This window comes from Anolis carolinensis, chromosome 6, assembly GCF_035594765.1.
Source record: "Anolis carolinensis isolate JA03-04 chromosome 6, rAnoCar3.1.pri, whole genome shotgun sequence".
Lineage (NCBI taxonomy): Eukaryota > Metazoa > Chordata > Lepidosauria > Squamata > Dactyloidae > Anolis > Anolis carolinensis.
The window spans coordinates 83,525,355-83,545,295 of record NC_085846.1 but is presented as its reverse complement, the minus strand read 5'-3'; the positions used below and the strand labels follow the sequence as shown (position 1 = coordinate 83,545,295).

General features: G+C 41.9%; 1 protein-coding gene and 1 long non-coding RNA gene across 6 annotated transcripts in view; one reads left to right on the top strand and one right to left on the bottom strand.

Moving 5' to 3' along the window:
* The first annotated feature begins 812 nt into the window (after positions 1 to 812).
* Positions 813 to 19,941, top strand: part of pals2 (protein associated with LIN7 2, MAGUK p55 family member) — a 57,441-nt gene continuing 38,312 nt past the window's right edge. The window contains exons 1-2 of one of the 5 annotated variants that reach the window (XM_062957730.1): positions 813 to 923; positions 966 to 1,138. Coding sequence is in view for 1 of the 5 variants with exons in the window: in XM_062957729.1 (XP_062813799.1) it covers positions 3,676 to 3,682 (7 nt within the window). In the remaining 4 variants the exon portion in view is untranslated. Of the gene's footprint in view, positions 1,139 to 3,591; positions 3,683 to 4,320; positions 5,851 to 19,941 lie in introns of those variants that run through there. The other 4 variants (XM_008112655.3, XM_062957729.1, XM_008112656.3 and 1 more) reach the window with 4 other exon arrangements.
* LOC134292519 (uncharacterized) lies at positions 11,560 to 13,346 on the bottom strand. The gene is made up of 2 exons (XR_009999762.1): positions 13,248 to 13,346; positions 11,560 to 12,094 (listed from the first exon to the last, which is right to left on the bottom strand). It is a non-coding gene; the product is annotated as an uncharacterized LOC134292519 (long non-coding RNA).

Genomic DNA, 19,941 nt, shown 5'->3' with positions numbered 1-19,941 from the left:
CATGACCTTGGAGGTGTCTACGGACAACGCCGGCTCTTCAGCTTAGAAATGGAGATGAGCACCAACCCCCAGAGTCGGTCATGACTGGACTTAACATCAGGGGAAACCTTTACCTTGTAATTTGTAAGCCGTTCTGAGTCCCCTTCAGGGTGAATAGGGTGGGATATAAATGTAGTAAATAAATAAATAAATGTCTCTACGATTCACTATTCTTGCTATGAAAACTAAATGGATCGGTACGGAGACCCGAGCTAGTAGAAAATAAAAATTAAATTGCATTACGAGTACAATCCTTTCAACCCCACCCCCTTCTAAAGTTATCAAAACATCAGACTCCCTTTTGTGACTTTGGTCCACAATCGAAACACTCCCAACAGATAACCAGCCAGCCTCTGCTTAAAAAACTTCCAGGGGACTCCATTACTTCAGTGTGTGTAAACTAGGCAAACTGTGGCCTTTCAGACTTGAAAACTCCTAAGAGGCAGTTTAAAAAAGGATATTTCTCAGCGATGGGTGCTGGGAACACACGTGGATGATGGAATTTACTTGTACGCGTTTCACACGTTACAGGAGGAAAAGAACAAAATCTCCAGCAGAGTTCATATGTGTGTGTGTTGAATCGGCAAGGAATGCGGATTTAGGCCTGCTTTCCTCCTAAAAGAAACCCACGCTGAGTGGAACGAGGGGCTACTTTCTTTCTTCAAGGGAGGAAATGGAACAGAAGAGGCGGGGTCTTATTGGAGGAGGAGGAGTTCTGCCCGCCCTCCTTCCCTCACTCTCTGTGCGCGCCCCCGCCAGCAGGCGCGCCCCCGCCGCAGAGGCGCAGGAGGAGGAGGAGGAGGAGTCAATCTATCCTTGACTCCCTCGCGCGCCAAAAGGAAAGAGAGAGAGAGAGCGAGCCGCGGCCGCGCGCTCCCGCAAGCGGCAGAGAGAGCGCCACGCGCGCGTGTGCGTGCTGTTGCTGCTGACTGGGGTGAGCTGCCTGGCGGGAGCTTTTCCCTGAGCCTGTTTTCCCCCCAATGGGGCTGTGAGCCCTCCAAAGGACTAGGCGGCGGCTTAAAGGCGCGTGGGTGCGTTCCCTTTTTGGAGAGGAGAGTGGACGAGGCCGAGGAAGCCGGCCGGAGAGCGCGCCTTGCCGGTAAGCAAGCCTCGCTTTCGCTCTGGAGGTGGCGTGTGTGGAGGAGGAGGAGGAGGAGAAAGAGAACAAGCGTCCTGTTGCGGAGAAATGAGTTTCCCTGCCCCCCTCCCCATTATTTTCAGCCTGGGACTTTTGCTTTCCCGGCAATTACAGCTCAACGACCGCTGCGTTGGTTCTGTGCGCCTTGTACGGAGGGGCTCTCGCAGGTAGCCTTTCTCCCCCTACGAAAAAGGAGAAATGGTTTCGCCCTTGCTGACCAGTGGGTCTCCAACTTCTTCACCACCCTTTCCCCCCCACGAAGAAGAGGAAATGGTTTCGCCTCTACCTGACCGGTGGCTCTCATGGGAGGGAGCTTTTCCCGCTCTCAACTTCTCCAAATTCTTGCCCTCTTGATTACCTCACCCCCCCCCCCCCCCATTAAGAAATGGTTTCGCCCCTACCTGGTCTGGTGCCTGAATAAAATTCCACATTTTCTGCTTTGAACTGGAATATACGGCAGTATGGACTCAGTGTGGTGAAGGCTTTTAAGCAGAGGCTGGATGACCATCTGTCGGGGATGCTTTGAATGTAATTTTCCTGCTTCTTGGCGTGAGGTTGGACTGGATCGCCTGTGAGGTCTCTTCCAACTCTATGGGCCCTTCCACACAGCCCTATGTCCCAGAACATCAAGGCAAAAAATCCCACATTATCTGAGTGTGGACTCAGATAACCCAGTTCAAAGCAGATATTGTGGGATTTTCCGCCTTGATATTCTGGGATATAGGGCTGTGTGGAAGGGCCCCGTGATTCTGTGATTCTATCCTAGTTCAAAGCAGATATTGTGGGGTTTTCTGCCTTGGTATTCTGGGTTACAGATAACCCAGTTCAAAGCAGATATTGTGGGGGTTTCTGCCTTGGTATTCTGGGTTATATGGCTCTGTAGAAGGACCCAGAGAGAGATTTCCCCAGTCTCAACTTCTCCCCACCCCTTTCGTTCTCTCCCTTTTGGTTACCTCACCTCACCCCCCCCCCCCCAAGTGGTTCCCCCCCACTCTTTTAAGAGACAGGATTCCCCACTCTCACCTTCTCTCATTCTTTCACTCTCAGGGCCCTTCCACGCAGCCATATAAACCAGAATATCAAGGCAGAAAATCCCACAATACCTGCTTTAGACTGAGTTATCCGAGTCCACACTGCCTTATATCCCAGTTCAAAGCAGGAAATATGGGATTTTATTCAACTGTTTGGAAGGGACCCTCGTTACTTCTCCCTCCCCCCTATTAAGGGGGAGAATTTGGTTTCAACCCTCTCTGACCTGTAGTTTAATTGGGAAGGGAGGTTTCCCTGCTCCCAACTTCTTTCCACACCCCTCATTGGTGTGCACAATGGGTTAAACCCTTATGCAGGCAGGACTGCTGACAGACAGGTCGGTGGTTCGAATGTGGTGAGAGCGGGTAAGCTCTCTCTGTCAGCTCCAGTTCCTCATTTGGGGACATGAGAGAAGCCTCCCACAAGGATGGTAAAACTTCAGGGCGTCCCCTGGGCAACATCTTTGCAGACGGCCAATTCTCTCACGCCAGAAGCTACTTGCAGTTTCTCAAGTCCCTCATAACATGAAAAAAATTGTTACCGTTGCCTCCCCTCCCCCATTTAAAGGGACAAATACTGGCTACCATAATTTTAAAAAACTCTTAAATCAGGACAGTAAATAAAGAACAACACTCCGGAAACAGGGGAATTCCAGACAGGAAACAATCAGGGCCAGCTAACACCTCCTAACAAAGGATTCCCCCAGGCAGGAAGCAGCCAAGCATTGAAGCAGCAAGGCTATTGAATGCTAATCAAGGTGATTAATAGCAACGTTCAAACTTGCCTCCAACAGACAAAGAGTTCTTTCTCCCACAGATATATAAATCTCCCTTGCCTAGTTTCCAAGGCCACTTCCACACAGGTGAATAAAATCCCACGTTTTCTGCTTTGAACTGGAATAGATGGCAGTGTAGACTCCCAGTTGAAAGTAGATAACTTGGGATTTTCTGCCTTGATATTCTAGGATATATGGCTGTGTGGAAGGGCCCCAGTATACCTCACAACCTCTGAGGATGCCTGCCATAGATGTGGGCTAAACGTCAGAAGATATTGCTTCTGGAACATGGTCATACAGCTTGGAAAACTCACAACAATTCCATGTCTCTCCTACCTAACCCTCTCTGGGACTGGGGTGACTTATCTTTTGGAGAGGGAGGTTTTTCCAGCTCCCAACTTCTCCTCCTCCCCTTTTTTCTCTCCTTTCTGGTTACCTCTGGGTTATCTCCAACGGGGAGGGGAAGGTACTTGTGGGAAGCAGGGAGGGGAGATAATCTTTGCCTCCCGCCCTGGATTATCTCCCCGCCTTCTGCGGGATTATCCTTCCCTCCCCCTTCTCCCCCCCCCCCTCGTTCAGCCCGCCCCCTCTCTCAATTCGCGGCCTCCCTGTCTTTCCCTTTTCCCTCTGGGATCATTGCGCTGTCTTCTCTCTTTCTCCCCCCAAAGGACCATTCACTTCTCTCCATTCTCGGATGAAAGGCACGTCTTGTCTCTTGCTGGTTTGTAGCTATTATTGATATTTTTGGTGCTTTTTTCCTTTTGCCAACAGCTGCAATCCGCATTGAGCGGAAGGGTGGAGAGAGAGAGTGGCAGAGGTGGGTGGGTTGCAAGGCGGTGCTGTCACCCCGCTGGATTTGGCACTGGTGGGGCGGGAGGCAGGAGGCACGCGTGGATTGGTTGCGGGGGATCTTGCTGAAAGAAGGAAGGTAGGTAAATGTTGCCATTGCCAAATGCAGGCAGAGATGTGCCAGCCGCGCCTCCTCCACAGTAGTAATTTTATACATCGTGGATGTTGCTACCGGGTTGAAAAAAAGATCATTAGGTTCCTGCTTTTGAATTGCTTTTACATCTTTTTTTAAAATTCTAACTCCTAGGTGCCTCCCACACCAGAACAATCAAGATAGTTGAGTTTGGGTGCATCTATTCCAGACATGGACAAACTTAGGCCTTCCAGGTATTTTGGACTTCAAGTCCCAAAATTCCTAACAGCCTCAAGCCCTTTCCTTTTCCCCCTCAGCCGCTTAAGCGGCTGAGGGGGAAAAGGAAAGGGCCTGAGGCTGTTAGGAATTGTGGGACTTGAAGTCCAAAACACCTGGAGGGCTGAAGTTTGCCCATGCCTGATCTATTCTGTAGAATTTATGCAGTTTGTCGCCACTTTAACTGCCATGGCTCATGGCTAGGGAGCACTGTAGTTTGGTAAGGAAGGCACCAACACTCTTTGGAAGAAAAGGCTAGAGAGCTTGTAAAACTAGAACTCCCAGGCTTCCATAGCATTATGCCAGTTACACCCAACTGCATTCATAGATTCATAGTATAATTGAGTTGTAAGAGACCACATGGACCATCTAGTCCAACCCTCTGCCATGCAGGAAAAGCACAATCAAGCACCCCCTACAGATTCATTCTACAGTAGGCCAAAACTACAAAATGAAGTTCAACAGGGACAAATGCAAGATACTCCACTTAGGCAGAAAAAATGAAATGCAAAGATACAGAATGGGGGACGCCTGGCACGACAGCAGTACACATGAAAAAGATCTTGGAGTCCTCGTGGACAACAAGTTAAACATGAGCCAACAATGTGATGCGGCAGCTAAAAATGCCAATGGGATTTTGGCCTGCATAAATAGGAGTATAGTGTCTAGATCTAGAAAAGTCATACTACCCTTTTATTCTTCCCAGATCAGACCACACCTGGAATACTGTATCCACTTCTGGGCACCACAATTGAAGGGAGATGTTGGCAGGCTGGAATGTGTCCAGAGGAGGGTGACTAAAATGATTTAGGGTCTAGAGCACATGCCCTATGAGGAGTGGCATGAAGAGCTGGGCACGTTTAGCCTGCAGAAGAGAAGTCTGAGAAGAGACATGATGATGGCCATGTATAAATATATAAGGGGAAGTCATAGGGAGGAGGGAGCAAGCTTGTTTTCTGCTGCCCTGGAGACTAGGATGTGGAACAATGGCTTCAAACTACAGGAAAGGAAATTCCACCTGAACATTAGGAAGAACTTCCTCACTGTGAGAGCTGTTCATCAGTGGAACTCTCTGCCCCTGAGTGTAGTGAAAGCTCCTTCTTTGGAAGCCTTTACGCAGAGGCTGGATGGCCATTTATCGGGGTGCTTATTGGCAGAATGCTGTTGGACTGGATGGCCTACGAGGTCTCTTCCAACTCTATGATTCTATGATGATGTGCTCTTAAAACATAAAATAGTTCAGTGTGGGCATCCTCTTGTTCCTGACTGTAGGGTCAACTTTGAATGGAGCAGAGACTTTTGTACTTTTATATTTGGGCTGGCTTTGAGCCAATTGGTTGTGGTAGCTTGCTTCTTTGCTGCTGACAGCAGGAGGGGCGGGCATCGTCTAAACGCCTGCTCTGACGCCACACCAATATAAGATAATCATGTTTGGCCCGTGGTGCAGCTCGAAGTGGTTGTAATCTGGTTATGTTGTTCCTGCTTTAGCAGAATCCCTCCTCTTTCCTCCTTTCACCTTTCTGAGCTCATTGTGGGGATCTTAGTGAGTGCATCTGCAGAGCTTCTTACCAGTTTGGCCGCACAGAGTCCGGGATAAACACCCATCGTTTGAACTTCATTTACATTGACTCTGGGAGGAAGAAGGGGCATGGGAAACCGACAAGAGTCTGGGTAGCTATAAATAGACCTTTGGACTAGAGGGAGCTTTCAGCAAATTCTGGAAATTATATTTGAATAGCTAGCTTCTGTTCATTTGCCTAGGTGGATGTCTGTCATAATCTTCCTGTTATGGCTTCTACTATATGGGGCATGTGTGTAGAGTTTCAAAGGACTAGCAAATGTTCTTTATTAATTTGTGTGTGCATGTGCTTCGGAGAAGAGCCTTTCAGACTGAATCACATGTATGTTACATATTCCTACATTCTGATAAGCTTAAACTCAGCATAAAAGCCGATGAAATTCTAGAATTCTGACTTCTATTTTTGTCGTTACCTTCCTTTACAATATGTGGACTACTTGGGATTGTCATTTTAGACAAGATGTTTACAGCAGCAGTGCTTTGTGCCCTGAATGATAATGGAGATCCCTATTGTATACGCACCGTATTTTGTAAAGTGTTCCCTTCAGTAGCCGTGCTTTGTATTAGTGCTATGATTCCACCTCAGTATTTCACTGAATATCAATTCATCTGAAGCTTCATCATTGCCATGTCTTAGAAACTGGATTGAGATTGTTTCTTAACATGGAGATTGACAGAAATGTGAAGGGAGTGATTTTGTTCTGAATGTTTTATTTTGCTGTAGGTGGTTGGATTCTAGATGCCAAAGTTTTTCTGAAGTATCTGCGTAGTTTTGAAAAAATAAGTATGGTAGCATTTCTTCAAAACAAAAGAAAGCTATCTTTACAAATGTCAATAAATTAGGTCTTATTTTTGTATTTGATTAAAGCGAATGACAGTGAAAGTGAAGAAACGGTAATACGTTACCCTCATATCATGTAGATATATCTAAGCAGGGGTGTTAGAAGTTTTGCTAATGAGCTGCAATTTTGCTAATATGTCGCAGTATTAGATATATATTTATACAATAATTTCAGTGTGTTAAAATCTTATTTTCAATGAGCTCTTTAGGAGAATAGGAAGTAAATGGTCTCATTGACATGTTGCATATAAAAATTCAGTGAATTCATCATTTTCATTCATAAGGAAGCTGTGCTTAGAAAGGGGTAAGAATTGTCTTTGCACAGTGGTATTTAGAGCTTGCTGTATTTTTAAGGACACTTGGATAACTTAAAACTATTTATCAAAATTACATGTAATTCTTAGCACACTTTTAGTATGCAGCTGTTGATTGTTAGCCAAAAGACAAGTGAAGATTGTGTATGGAAGGAGCATAGTTGCAGATTGTGAATATGGAATTTGAATTATGCAGTGGGACTGTAAATACATTCATATTAAATACCAGACTTCTGTAGTCTTGCTATAGTGCCTGTATTTCTTCCACTCTGCTTGAGAAGGGCATTCCAGTACATACAAATACCATGTGAGAATAATTAAAGTGCTTTGAACCACCTTAATGTGTCATGCAGACAAAAAGGGGATCCAGGGTTATGTCTCTGATCTCTGTTTATAACATGTCACTAATCTGAGCCTCTCCCCGCCCCTCCTGTTAAAACATTAGTATGAATGTTTGCAATGAACATTCATAGATCACTATGTGTGTTGATTTCCTTTGACCCAGGAATCCACACAGACTTCCTTACCTTCAACGTCCAGTGTAACATAGAACAGGCCAAAGGGGACTGCATATAATCAGGGCCAGAAGCAAGGCCGCACAGCTTTTTGTTCTTCTTGCTTACCATTCCATGTGAATAAAATGTAAAGGAGATTTAAGTGTGTTAAAGGATCAGCAGAACTGGGTGTGGTGCCAAAGATGATAATACTTCTAAATGTTGCAAGCTGCCAAATATAATGTTCATTAAATGCTGGTAAGATGACTTGTGTGCAATGGAAATTGATATACTGTGCAGAATCTCTCTCTCTCTCTCTCTCTCTCTCTCTCTCTCTCTCTCTCTCTCTCTCTCTCTCTCCCTCCCCCCCTCCCTCCCCCCCCCCCCTCTCTCTCTCTCTATATATATATATATATGCTTTGTGTTAATATTCCTATCTAACTTTGAGAGGGACATCAGGAACTTTAAGCTTAGTGCAATATACTGCTTCTCAGAGTTATTGTTAGTAAAAGCTTATGCCTGTTTAGACAATGAGCAACAGTCTTTCCTTCTCTGTATATAACATTTCTATCTCATTTTTGTTTCATTGAGCTTGAGGCAGTGTATTTGGCTCTCCCCCTTCTCACTTTATCATCACAACAGTCCTGTGAGTTCAGTTCAGGCTTTTTTTCATGTCAGGAGTGACTTGAGAAACTGCTGAAACAGTAATACTCCTTTAGGCTGAAGGAGTATTACTGGCCTGAGGTCACCTAGTGCTTTTCATGGTACGGTAGGGCCTTGAACCCTGGTTGAGCTATACAGGAACATGACTATTTAATCACCCCGTGTTTATGCAAGAGCAGGAGGGGGAAAAGGAGAAATTCCTCCCCCCCCCCCCATCTCTCTGTCACTCTGGCCAGTGCCAGCAGATGCAATGAGCAACCACCACTATCCAGGGGTCTCTGCTAAGCCAGAGATAACAGGGAAGTAAATGCCAAGCTCAGGGAAAGTAGGATGGCTATGTGAACTGGTGTGGACACTTCTAAATAGGAAGCAGCCTGAGTGATCACACCACCACAAAGTGTGGAGGAGCTCCAGATCTTCCCATTTTATCTTTTAATTTGGGATGTGGCCTTGTCCCATGTTAGGGCAAATGGATCCCCTACTTTATGAGGATGCCAGAGAATCCGTTCATCCCTGGCCTGACAGAATTCGGCCTGTATAGATGGATCCTTCCTCAGTCCCACCACCATTGCAGATGCAGTTGGTGAGGACTCCAGGAGAGCCTGGTTATGGAATTCTCTTGCATTTTGATTGGCTTGCTCTTGCTTTCTTTCCATAAAAAGGTCATAATGTTTTTTATTCAGGCAGTCCTTTGAGGTTGAGTTTTAAATATGGAGCAGTGGTGGTGTGTTCTAGATTTAATTTTTTATTGAACTTACGTTTTACTGTTTTTTAACTGGTTTTAGTCATGTTTCAAAATATTACTTTTCAAAATCTATTATGAATGGGTGTTTTAAAATAATTATTATAAGACCGCTTGGGAGAAAGGACAGATATAAACTCAATAAAGAAAGGGTTGTTGTATGTTTTCCGGGCTGTATGGCCATGTTCCAGAAGTATTTTCTCCTGACGTTTCGCCCACATCTATGGCAGGCATCCTCAGAGGTTGTGAGGTACCTCACAACCTCTGAGGATGCCTGCCATAGATGTGGGCAAAACATCAGGAGAGAATACTTCTGGAACATGGCCATACAGCCCGGAAAACATACAACAACCCTGTGATCCCGGCCATGAAAGCCTTCGACAACTCAATAAACAAAGATAATAGGAGGTAATGCTAAGTCAATGGTATTCAAGCCATGGAAACCTAGTTAGGAAGCCAACCCATCTTTGTACTATAGTTTCCTTTGAGATTTGGAATGCAACACTCTTTTCCCCATGTTACATAACCTGTCACTCTTCACTTTGTAGCAACTTTGTCATGCTAGTAAAGTTTATAAAAGAGGCGGTAAAACTTGACATTTGTGTGTGCCATTATTTTTGCCTTTAAAGTGTCAAGGCTTTTAAAATGATTTTTTAATCTAACCCTTTCCAGATGTGCTGTGTTAGGTTGTAACACTGGGCTTAACTGATTATTGAGATGCTCTACAAGTGTCCAGTTAGCCTAGAATGATCTAGCTAACAGGGCAACTCAGGCAACCAGAAAATAGTTTGTGAAAGCATTAGTGGAAGCTAGGAGAGTTAAGAGAGCTATTGATGCAAGAACTGGCAGTAAAGCATGTGCTTAATTCATCGGTTTGTGCTACAGAGTAGTCTTTTGTAGTGTAAAGTGTCATTTAGTCAAAGTTTATCAGCAGGAGAATCAAACCTGTTGATTTGTTCTTCAGATGGTTTAGATTAGCAAGAACAGAAACCAACTGAAGAGCACAGTGATATTTGCACTGCTATTGTAAGCAAAGGTGATGACATTTGGTCTACTTTGCTTTACTTCGTTAAGCACATTTCCCACACTTGGTTATATTGCCTTGCATAGTAGTTTTTCAGGAATTTGCAAAAGCTCATGCAGAAATACAAATAAAAAACAGTTAGTCTTAAAGGCACTGCTGCATTCCTTCCCTCACTATAAAATTGCTTCTGTGGAAGGTAAATGCTTTTGCACAGAGGGAAAGAATCAGTGGGGTTTTCTCCTTCCACCACATTCAGCCCTTCTATGGAGGATACATCAACCTTCCAGAATTGTTTTTGGAGTGGAGTCATTAATGGAAGTCATAAAGAACTCAAGAATGCAAGAACTGCTATTGGGTCAAATTAAAGGCTTATCCAGTCCAACATTGCATGCTTTCCATCCATGGGAAGCCTGCCAACACCACATGACTTTGGACTACACTCTCCATCTTGTATTCCCCTTCAACTGAAATACAGAGGCATACTCCTTCTGATAATTCTGTCTCATAACCATTAACAGTATCATCACTGTTGCATTTTCCCATCTCCTTGCAATAAAGCTGTCCATACTAGCCATACCTTGTAGCAGTGAGTTCCTTTCATCAGTCTTGAATCTCCTACCATTGAGATTTGTAGACCCTGGATTCTGGCAATTATTAGATACAACATTCTCCACATCTGTTTTCTTATGCTGCATGTACTTTTGTACACATCTGTCATATCTACTGTAACTCACGTTTTTCCAAATTTGAACAGCCCCAAGCAATTGTACATTTTTTTCACACAGTCCCTGGAAAGGCCTATTGTATACATGTTATTTGCAGAATGTGTTTTCTAAATGTAAAGAGAAATACTGTAAATATTTCATATTTGCATTTGAAGTAACCTAACTCTCACAAGGCACTATAGGTATAAGAAAAATAGGGTTTTTTTTACCAAAGAAAATAGTAAGGATTGCAATAAATGCATTGATGAGGCTTCCTTCAAATGCTCTGAATCATTTGTTAATTATGAGAATTATGTATTCTGAATAACACCACTAGGTAACATTGCTGAAACACTTCAGTATATTGGCAAGGTATTACTTTGCTTTATGGAAATTATCTATTTATTTATGGCAAGTTCCTCTGTATTTTGTTACTCTATTTATTTCCTACTTTTCCTTCAGCCTGGGACTTATGACTGTTAATTTTTAAATGTTTAATAGTGCCAATACGTTTGTCTAAAGTTTGGATCATATCATATGCTGTTGGTTCCATGAATCCTTTTGAAACAAAGGTATTGTTCTGGCTACCTTCCGTTGCCTGATGGAGCTAACATTTTATTACAAGTTAATGATCGTTATTTCCAAATAAAGTGAAAATCTGTTCACTGTGATTTCATACCCTTTAGGTAGTACAGTTCAGAAATATATCTATTCTGTCTGTTCATTCCCTCTAATATTTGATGAGGTGGAGATATTTTATTTTTTGGACTGTCTATACTGAACTTGGATAAAATGTTTAAATTCACATTCTTGAAAGATGCTTTGATGACTTACTTCATAATTCTAACTTCTTGTGTCTGAGGTGCTTCCCCTTAAAATTCTTCTTGACTCAAGGAGCGTTTTTAACAGAGTTCTGCTTATCTGTATTTTTTTCGTCCCAGACAAGGCTTTGCACACTAAAAAGCCCTTTCCCTTGCCTATCTGTGGCTCCGCTCTGTCATAGACAGAACGCCAGTGAGTAAAACAAAACTCAGTTTATTGAGGTTACAGAACTAAAAACGCCTGTAGGAGACAAAGAACAGGGCAAACACTTGATTTCAGTGTGATAAGTAACAAAAATCAACTCAGTTTGAGCTTAAACAATTCAAAGGGATAAACCGGGTTAAACAGAAGTATAATCCGGATTAAATCAAAAGTGCTTTCTTCAGCCTGGCAAACAATGCAAACAAAAGAGAATCAACAGGAGTCAGAATGTAAACAACAGACTGGTAGCAGATTCCTCTCTGCTACTCAGAAACAGCAGGAGAATAAACCAGGCTTGTTTATTCCTCCCTGCAGCAAACGAAAAGCGTGGTCGTAGTCAGGATTCAATTTAAGGTTCAGCGGCCAACGATATCCAGGTCCAGGCACAGCAGTCAGGGTAACGGCAGTTAGCAGGGTCCCAATCTGGTCCAGAGGTCAATAACCAAGCGTAGTCTAGAAATCCAAAGGTCTCACCGATAGCCAGCAGAAGGGAGTAGATATTGCCCGTCAAAAAGACGACGGAGGTCCAAGCTATCGAGATTAAACACAAGTTGCACAGAGAAAAACCCCGCACAGTTCCTCCCGCCGTCGATGCCCAGTGTCCTTGGTAAACTTACGTATCCAGTAACGAATCACACCCGTCTTCAGGAAGTTCCCCAACAAAAGCCCAAGCGTCCGTCCAGATTACCTTGCCCAACGCAATTAGACATTGGTCCCAACCCCAATTTATCCCAGTTCAAGCTCATCATCGCTGTCAGCTGCCATCCCAATTCCAGGCGCCCCAACATCATCATCCTCATCAGAGCTTAAGCACCTTTGACTACGCCCCACAGCATCCCCAGCTGTGGATCCCGCTCCATCCCTCCAGCCAGTCCATGGGTCTGATCCTGCAACCCGCCAATCACCTCCCATGCTTTCATTGCCTGTTTCCCCAACACCCAAATCCTCCCTCACACGAGTCCATTCCATGTCATCCTCCTCCGAGCTGGCCATCTCTTCCTCCAAACCCTCAGAAAAACCCTCAAATGAGTCCTCATCTGTCGGGTCTGTAAACAAATCCCGGAGCCGTTTTCTTTCACGCTCCTCGAAAGAGTCTGACTCTCGAGGAGTCTTATGACCCCTTCTTCTATTACCGGAGCCCGAAGGCTCAACCATAACACGCTCCAAGTATAGTTTCTCTAAAACAAAGCAAAGACTTCTTTTCACCAAGATAAGCATGATGTGGAAAATGGTACTTCTGTATACATTACTTCCTGAAAGTAGATTTCCATAGTCCGAGTGAAATACACGTTTCTCACTTGTAGTGCCTATACCAGTGGTTCTCAGCCTGTGGGCCCCCAGGTGTTTTGGCCTACAACTTCCAGAAATCCCAGCCAGTTTACCAGCTGTTAGGATTTCTGGGAGTTGAAGGCCAAAACATCTGGGGACCCACACATTGAGAACCACTGGTCTATACTGTTTAACTATCATAGCTAAGTACTGTGGAATTATAAAAGTCATAGTTTGTTGAAGTTTTTTGCCTTCTCTGCCAGAACTGCTAGTGATGACCCAACAAACTACAAATTCCAGGATTCCATAGTATTGAGCCATGACAGTTAAAGTGGTATCAAACTGAATTATGCTGTGTAGATAATGACAAACATATTGCAACGTTTTATAGTATGTTTAAATAGTTTTATACTACCTGCGAGTGTTCTTTTTTCATTTCTTTTTAACATATTCTCTCTCCTTTTTCTCTTGCTGTTTCCTTAGAAATTAAATGGCAGGTACCCTGCTGAACTAAATAGTTTTATTGTTGTTGCTAGGAGACTTAAGTAACAAAACTAAGCTGCTTGCTTCCTTGGAAGTAAATATCATTGTTGTTAGCCATTCAATGGATCCTCCACATAACTTAAGGTATTTCAGATTGGTTGAATTGAAATTGAATCTGTCATGGCATGTATAGTCAGGTCAGTCAGTCTGTAATCTATTACACTTCAAGTGTGTTGCATCCCTAAATTGTATTCCAAGAAGACTGTTGCTGGTTTTATGTAAGAGACTGAGAGTGTACCATTTGACAATAAGGTATATCTAAATTCCGTTCTGGTTAGGTAAATATTGCCGAACTCTGTCTCCCTGACTGTCATTCATAAGATTCTCTGAAATACCCATACTGCCTCTTTGATATGGTCCTCCTGCCTGGTGCTATCCAATAGGACTAGAAAATCATCTGCTTCCAAAGCTATTCTAAAGAAGATGACTTTGCATCTTTCACTCATTTTTTCTAATTAATGTAGCCTTGATTGTGGTTCCCCACTTCTGGTGCAAATGGCACAATCACCAGGTGGTTAAGATCTAACTGAACAGGAGTAGAAATACCAGGCTTGCTCTTCATCTTGGGAACATCTTGGGAAGTCATCTTAGGTTATACAGCTTGAATATCCTTTATCCAAAATGTTTAGGATGAGATGTGTTTCAGATTTTGTTTTGTTTGTGTATTTGAGTTTTGGAATAGCTTTATTTGCACATGGTGGAGAGGAGGGAACCGAAATCTAAACACAATGTTCTTTCATGTACATCTTTAAACACAAAACTCAATGTTAATTTTGTTATGAAACAGAATTGAAATAGAGGAAAGCAATCTGTTTGCAGAAATATTTGAATGTCTTTGTATGAGTGACATTGCTGCAATTCTAAGGACCTTTATGGAAGTACATTAGACTTCCATGTATGATGTCCAGAAGCTCTGGTCATAAATAGCTTTAATTTTAAATTTCAGTTATTAAAAGGACATTGTGCAAAAGCAATGAATATCAAAACATTGTTATTATGTAGTTGGAATATATATATATATAATTTTTGTTGTGAATTTACCCAAAGCAGACTGCTACTAATCAGCCTAACTCTGTCAATGCTTGCCACTTGACTCAGTATCATCAAGTTGTGTGGGCAGGATTTGGCAGAAAAGCCAACCTACATTGGGTGATACTATACTATATATGGCAGGCGGGAATATTTTCTAGGCCAGTAGGAATTCCAAAGTATTGTGGAATATAAAAATGCTCCAGGTCCACAAAGGTGTGTGTGGGTGCTGAATCATGGGATTAATATCAACATATATGAGAAGGGCTCTTTTTGTTTTGTGTAGTCATTAGTCTCCTTGTTTGGAAAAAGTAACTGATACACATATAATAAATGTGTTGGTCTCAGGTCTTTCATGTGTTTGTGTATTTAAATCTGTACACGACAGGTGGTTGAAACTTGGGAACAGTGTTGACAGCTGTTAGGTGACAATGTTGGAAAATGCTTATCTTCTCAGTCTTGTTCGGAGTGGATTCTGCCACAGAATGTTTCTTTCTGTGGGGGTCAGGGTTAAAGGAATCTGTATTTATAAACAAATTCTCAAGATATCTTCCTTTTTAGAAGTTGTTTCTTTCTTCAGTATATTCACTTTATTGGCAGACTCTTGAACGCAAACACAGCAAGAGCTTTGTTCTCTCTAGTTTAATTTCTTCCATAACAAGCTAAAGGTATGTTTACATGTGATTCTGAGCTCATAATGTTAAAAAATAAGCTGTTATCTGAAGAAGAAAACCTGAAAAAAGATGTCTGAATTCTAGTCTAAGTTTAGCTACTCAGTGGGTGACATTGCACTTCTTTCCACAGTAATTGTTAAAAGCCTGTTCAACTGCTGTTATGAAAGGTTAGTAGCATCATAATTACTAATTCAATTGTAATTTACTTTCTTGCTGTAGTCTTTCTGACTGTGCATTTAGAGCAGGTGTGTCTAGAAATTATTGATGAAACAACCTAGTATTTGAACATTTGTGATAGAAATGCTGAGACGAAACAAAACCATAGATTTGTCTTGATTTGTCCTGCATTCGTGACTACATTTTTCGAAGTTTTTCTTAATCCTGGTCCCTTCTAACAAAAGGAATGCTTTCTTCTGGAGAATGTTCAGGTGGAGGCTTGCATGTTTTTGGTGTATTCAGCAAGAACAAATCTGTTCTTGCTGGAAATTTGCTGGACTTCTCTGGAAATTTTACTTGGTTCAACGTGCAGCCACTGGAATTCTGACTGGAGTCAGTAGATTAGGTTAAGTTTTTATTAGGTCAATTAAAATTATCACACTACTAATTAAATAAAATTATCTCTCATTCATTAGTATAAACTTTATATATCTAAATATAAATGAGCTTGAACTTTAATATGATGCTGACCACTCAGTGTGCTATTGACATTACATTAATTGTAGCCAATACAATTCCTTTCCCCATTGACTATAGTACATATATTGCAATGCACTATAGTCACAAAGAATATATACTCAGATGTGAAAAGAAAGATTTGGCATGCCCCATGGGCGATACTTTACATATCCCTACTTTACACTTTTTGCGTGGCTGGGGGGGGGGGGGCGCAAGCAGCCAAAACCAGACAAAAACAGCATCAGTCCTATTTGAGTAAGGTTATGCCTTCCCTCCAAATGTCATTTGGAAAGTGTTCAAAGAGAAAGAGATAGGGTAGGTGAAGCTCTGTATCAGACAACTGCTGCTTCAAAATTATTCTCCATCAGAAGGCCTATCTACCACAAACTGTTGTGAGGAGGATCCTGATTACTTTTATTTTTTTATAATAATGATATTTCCATTGTTGTTACTTCTAAGCTGCTTTGGAATCATTTGTATAATGAAAGGAAGATTTATATCAACAGCATTATTATCCTGAGCACGTACTCCCCTGTAAAGCAAAAAGTGTTCTTGGAGATTGAGAAATGTATCAGTCTTATGGTCCAAATGTTGCAGAGTTAGTTATGCCATGTATTTATATCCTTTTAAATGTTGCTCTTTTAGCCCAGAAAGGTTTCCTGGGATTTTATAGAGATTGCTAGATTCAAGACTATTAGCAATAACAAACTAAACACAGAGCTGTTAAGTGGCCACGGCCACAAATGGTAAAAATGTTGATGAATAGGTACTCACCTGTATGGTTATAGTCCAACCTTTGGGTTTTTTCTGTATTGTCAGTTGGTTACAGATTATTTGATTGTACTCAGTGAAGTAAAAAAAAATTAAACCTTTTTACTGTACATTATTACCCCTGTATCATGGAAACAGGAAACTCTGGATAACAGTGAACTCTATTGAAATGAAGTTACCATAGACTCATTCTGGGAGGATGTAGAAAATTCCTCGAGATGACATGCTTTGTTTGATATGGGTAGGGTGATACTGAGGGTCATACTGTATTATACTGTCAGGTTAAATTTACACTGCCATATAATGCCAGTGTAGATTCAAACTCATTTGATGGGAATGGCAGATGTAAGAATCACTTGCTCCTTCTCACGTCAGGATTCAGAGGCAGACATTCTTTATTTGAAGGCAAACATCATTTCTGCTCAGAGGGCATCTGACTCCTCAGTATTTACAAATAAGACAGGCCTTCATTGCTCTTCTCTCTTTTCTGGGAGCTAGCTGAGCTTATTTGGGCCAGGCACTCCAAAAAGTTGCATGTAAAAAAAAAAATCTTTTTGCCTTTTTTTTGTAACCACTTGTCTAAATTCTGTGGTTTCCAGAGGTGAAAAATGGTTCCAGACAGACACACATACATGAATGAGAGAAGATTCCTAACCTCATGCTGTTTACTTCATGTACTTTTACTTTTGCAATATTTGCTGCTATTTGATTGCACTTTTCCAACTTTCAAACAAATTGCAAACTAATATTTTTAATTTATTCAAAACTTACTTAACTTGGTGTTGTGTAAGATTTCTGTTGGGATATTGGTGCAGCTTTCATACCTTTTAGCAACTGTCAATAAGTCTGACTTGAAGTGACTATAAAAATATGGTGGCAATGCAAAAAAAATTCTGGCCCTTTCATATTACTAAAGCTTTAAACACATTTTAAGTGATAGAAAATGCCTACAGCTTTCGGTTACTCATCTTGCTCTGACTTTTTAATATTCCCTCCCACTTTGTAACCCATAGGGAAGCTTTAGGAGTTTCAAGGAGTTTTTAACACTTTAATGTATTTCTGGAACATTCATTAAATCAACAGTCTAAGAAGCAGAAGGTATGAAATATGGCTCTAGGTGATGAGAAAACAGATGGTGAATGTTAAATTGGGGAAGTAGTCATTCAAAAATTGAAAGAGGCTTCTTTCAGTTATCCTTATTTGATTTATCAGATTTACTCATAAATGGTTAAGTAGTCATGGACTTTTAAACTATTTCCCTCAACTTGTAAATGTGCCAGATTAGATATATGGTTACTGAACATAGTCTTAATTCTTAAGCTTTTTCATAATAATGTCATTGACAAGATGTGCTCTAAAAATCGAGCACCTTGTTCATAAAATATCTTGCCTCCCCTTTTGTGTAAGCTGATCATTTCAGCCTTTGAGAAAAAAATAATTACTATTTCTGTATGCCATCACTGCCTTTTGGTTTCACAGTATGCAGTTCTTTTATTCTGTATCCACTTGTGTATATACGCATCTAGCTCCTGAGAACAAGTGATGCATCAGACAAATTGGGTTCTTGTCTACAAAACAGTATGCTACTCTTCAACTTGCAAAAAACCTCATTAATGTTCAGAAAGTCCCTGAGGAAATTACCTGGTTTTTTTTTTTTTGCAACCCCTTAACAGCTGTTTGGTGTACCGACAGGAAGATTACCGGTATTCTTCTGGCAGAAAAACAGAAATATGGGCCTTTTATGGTCATAGCCCAGTGGAAGGAATTTGGGGCAGGGCACCTAAAGACTTCTGACAGCATTTCCTTTGGTTCTTTTCTTTAATTTGCACATTTAAACCAATATAGCAGACAGTTGTTGTTGTGTGCCTTCAAGTTACTTTTGATATAAGGCAACCAGTCTCGCAGTCTGAGTATTCTTCTGGACTCATTGCTGAGCCTGGTGCCCCAGTTCTCGGCGGTGGCCAGGGGAGCATTCACACAACTCAGACTTGTGCGCCAGCTGCACCCGTACCTTGGGAAGTCTGACTTGGCCACGGTGGTCCACGCTCTGGTTACATCCCGTTTGGATTACTGCAACGTGCTCTACATGGGGCTGCCTTTGAAGACGGCCCGGAAGCTCCAACTAGTACAACAGGCGGCAACCAGATTAATAACTGGAGCGGCATACAGGGAGCGCACTACTCCCTTGTTAAGCCAGCTCCACTGGCTGCCGATATGCTACCGAGCCCAATTCAAAGTGATGGTCTTGACCTACAAAGCCCTAAACAGTTCTGGCCCATCTTACCTGTCCGAACGTATCTCCTCCTATTAGCCTTCTAGAACCCTTAGATCATCTGGGGAGGACCTGCTCTCGGTCCCACCAGCCTCGCAGGCACAGCTGGTGGGAATGAGGAATGGCCTTCTCAGTGGTGGCTTCTCGGCTGTGGAATGCCCTCCCCAGCAACATTCGGCAGATTCCAACTCTCTTGGGTTTCAGAAAATCTTTAAAAACATGGTTGTGCACGCAAGCATTTAATGAATGAGAACATTGATTTCACATGGTCTGGACTAAGATTTACATATGAGGATTTTGGACAAATCGATTTTAACTTGGATATGTTTTAAATTTTGTATAATGTTTTTATTCTGTAATGTTACGTTGATTTTACATGAACTGTTTAGTGTATTGTTTTTTTTGGGTGAGAAAGGCGGGGTAAAAGTGCTGTAAATAAATAAATAGTTAAGGCAACCTTATCACAGGGGTTTATAGACACTGCCTTCTTCTAAATCTGACAATATTCTTTTAAAATACTAGGGATCGACATAAACTCTGATGTGGGGAAACTAAATTTCTGGTATCTTCAGCATGAGGCTGAGGATGACTGTTTGAAATGTTGAGAGCATTATAGAGTTACATGAATGGTATTACCTTTCCACCTTGCCCTGGCAGATCTCTTTCCCTCTTGTATTATTTCCTGTGAAAGTGATCTAAAGCATTGTGGGGAAGTCACTGAAGACTATATCTGCCTGACAGGAAGAAAGGGGCAGAATAGAAGAATGTGGGTTGTGCCATTCACCTTTGACTTCAGTTGTACCTATGCTTGGCTTGTAGCCTTCGAAGGTTGGCATAGAAATGTGGATTTTGCACTGAAAAAGATTTCCTAATCTGGATTGGATTGAAGTTCAAGATGGAATTGAATCATTCATTAATTGTGCATCTTCTTCCTGGACAAAGGCTACAGGACTATTCCTCCCCTGTAGAATGAAGATTGATTATATGCAAATATATGCCCAGTCCACCTCTGTCTGTTATCTTACTGTGCATTCACATATTCATACTTTGTATATGCCTCAGTCAAGAGAGCATTTACTAGAGTAGAGCCTGAATCCTGTTCTTTCGTGATTTTGTACTGTTCCATCTATTTGGATTGCATGAAA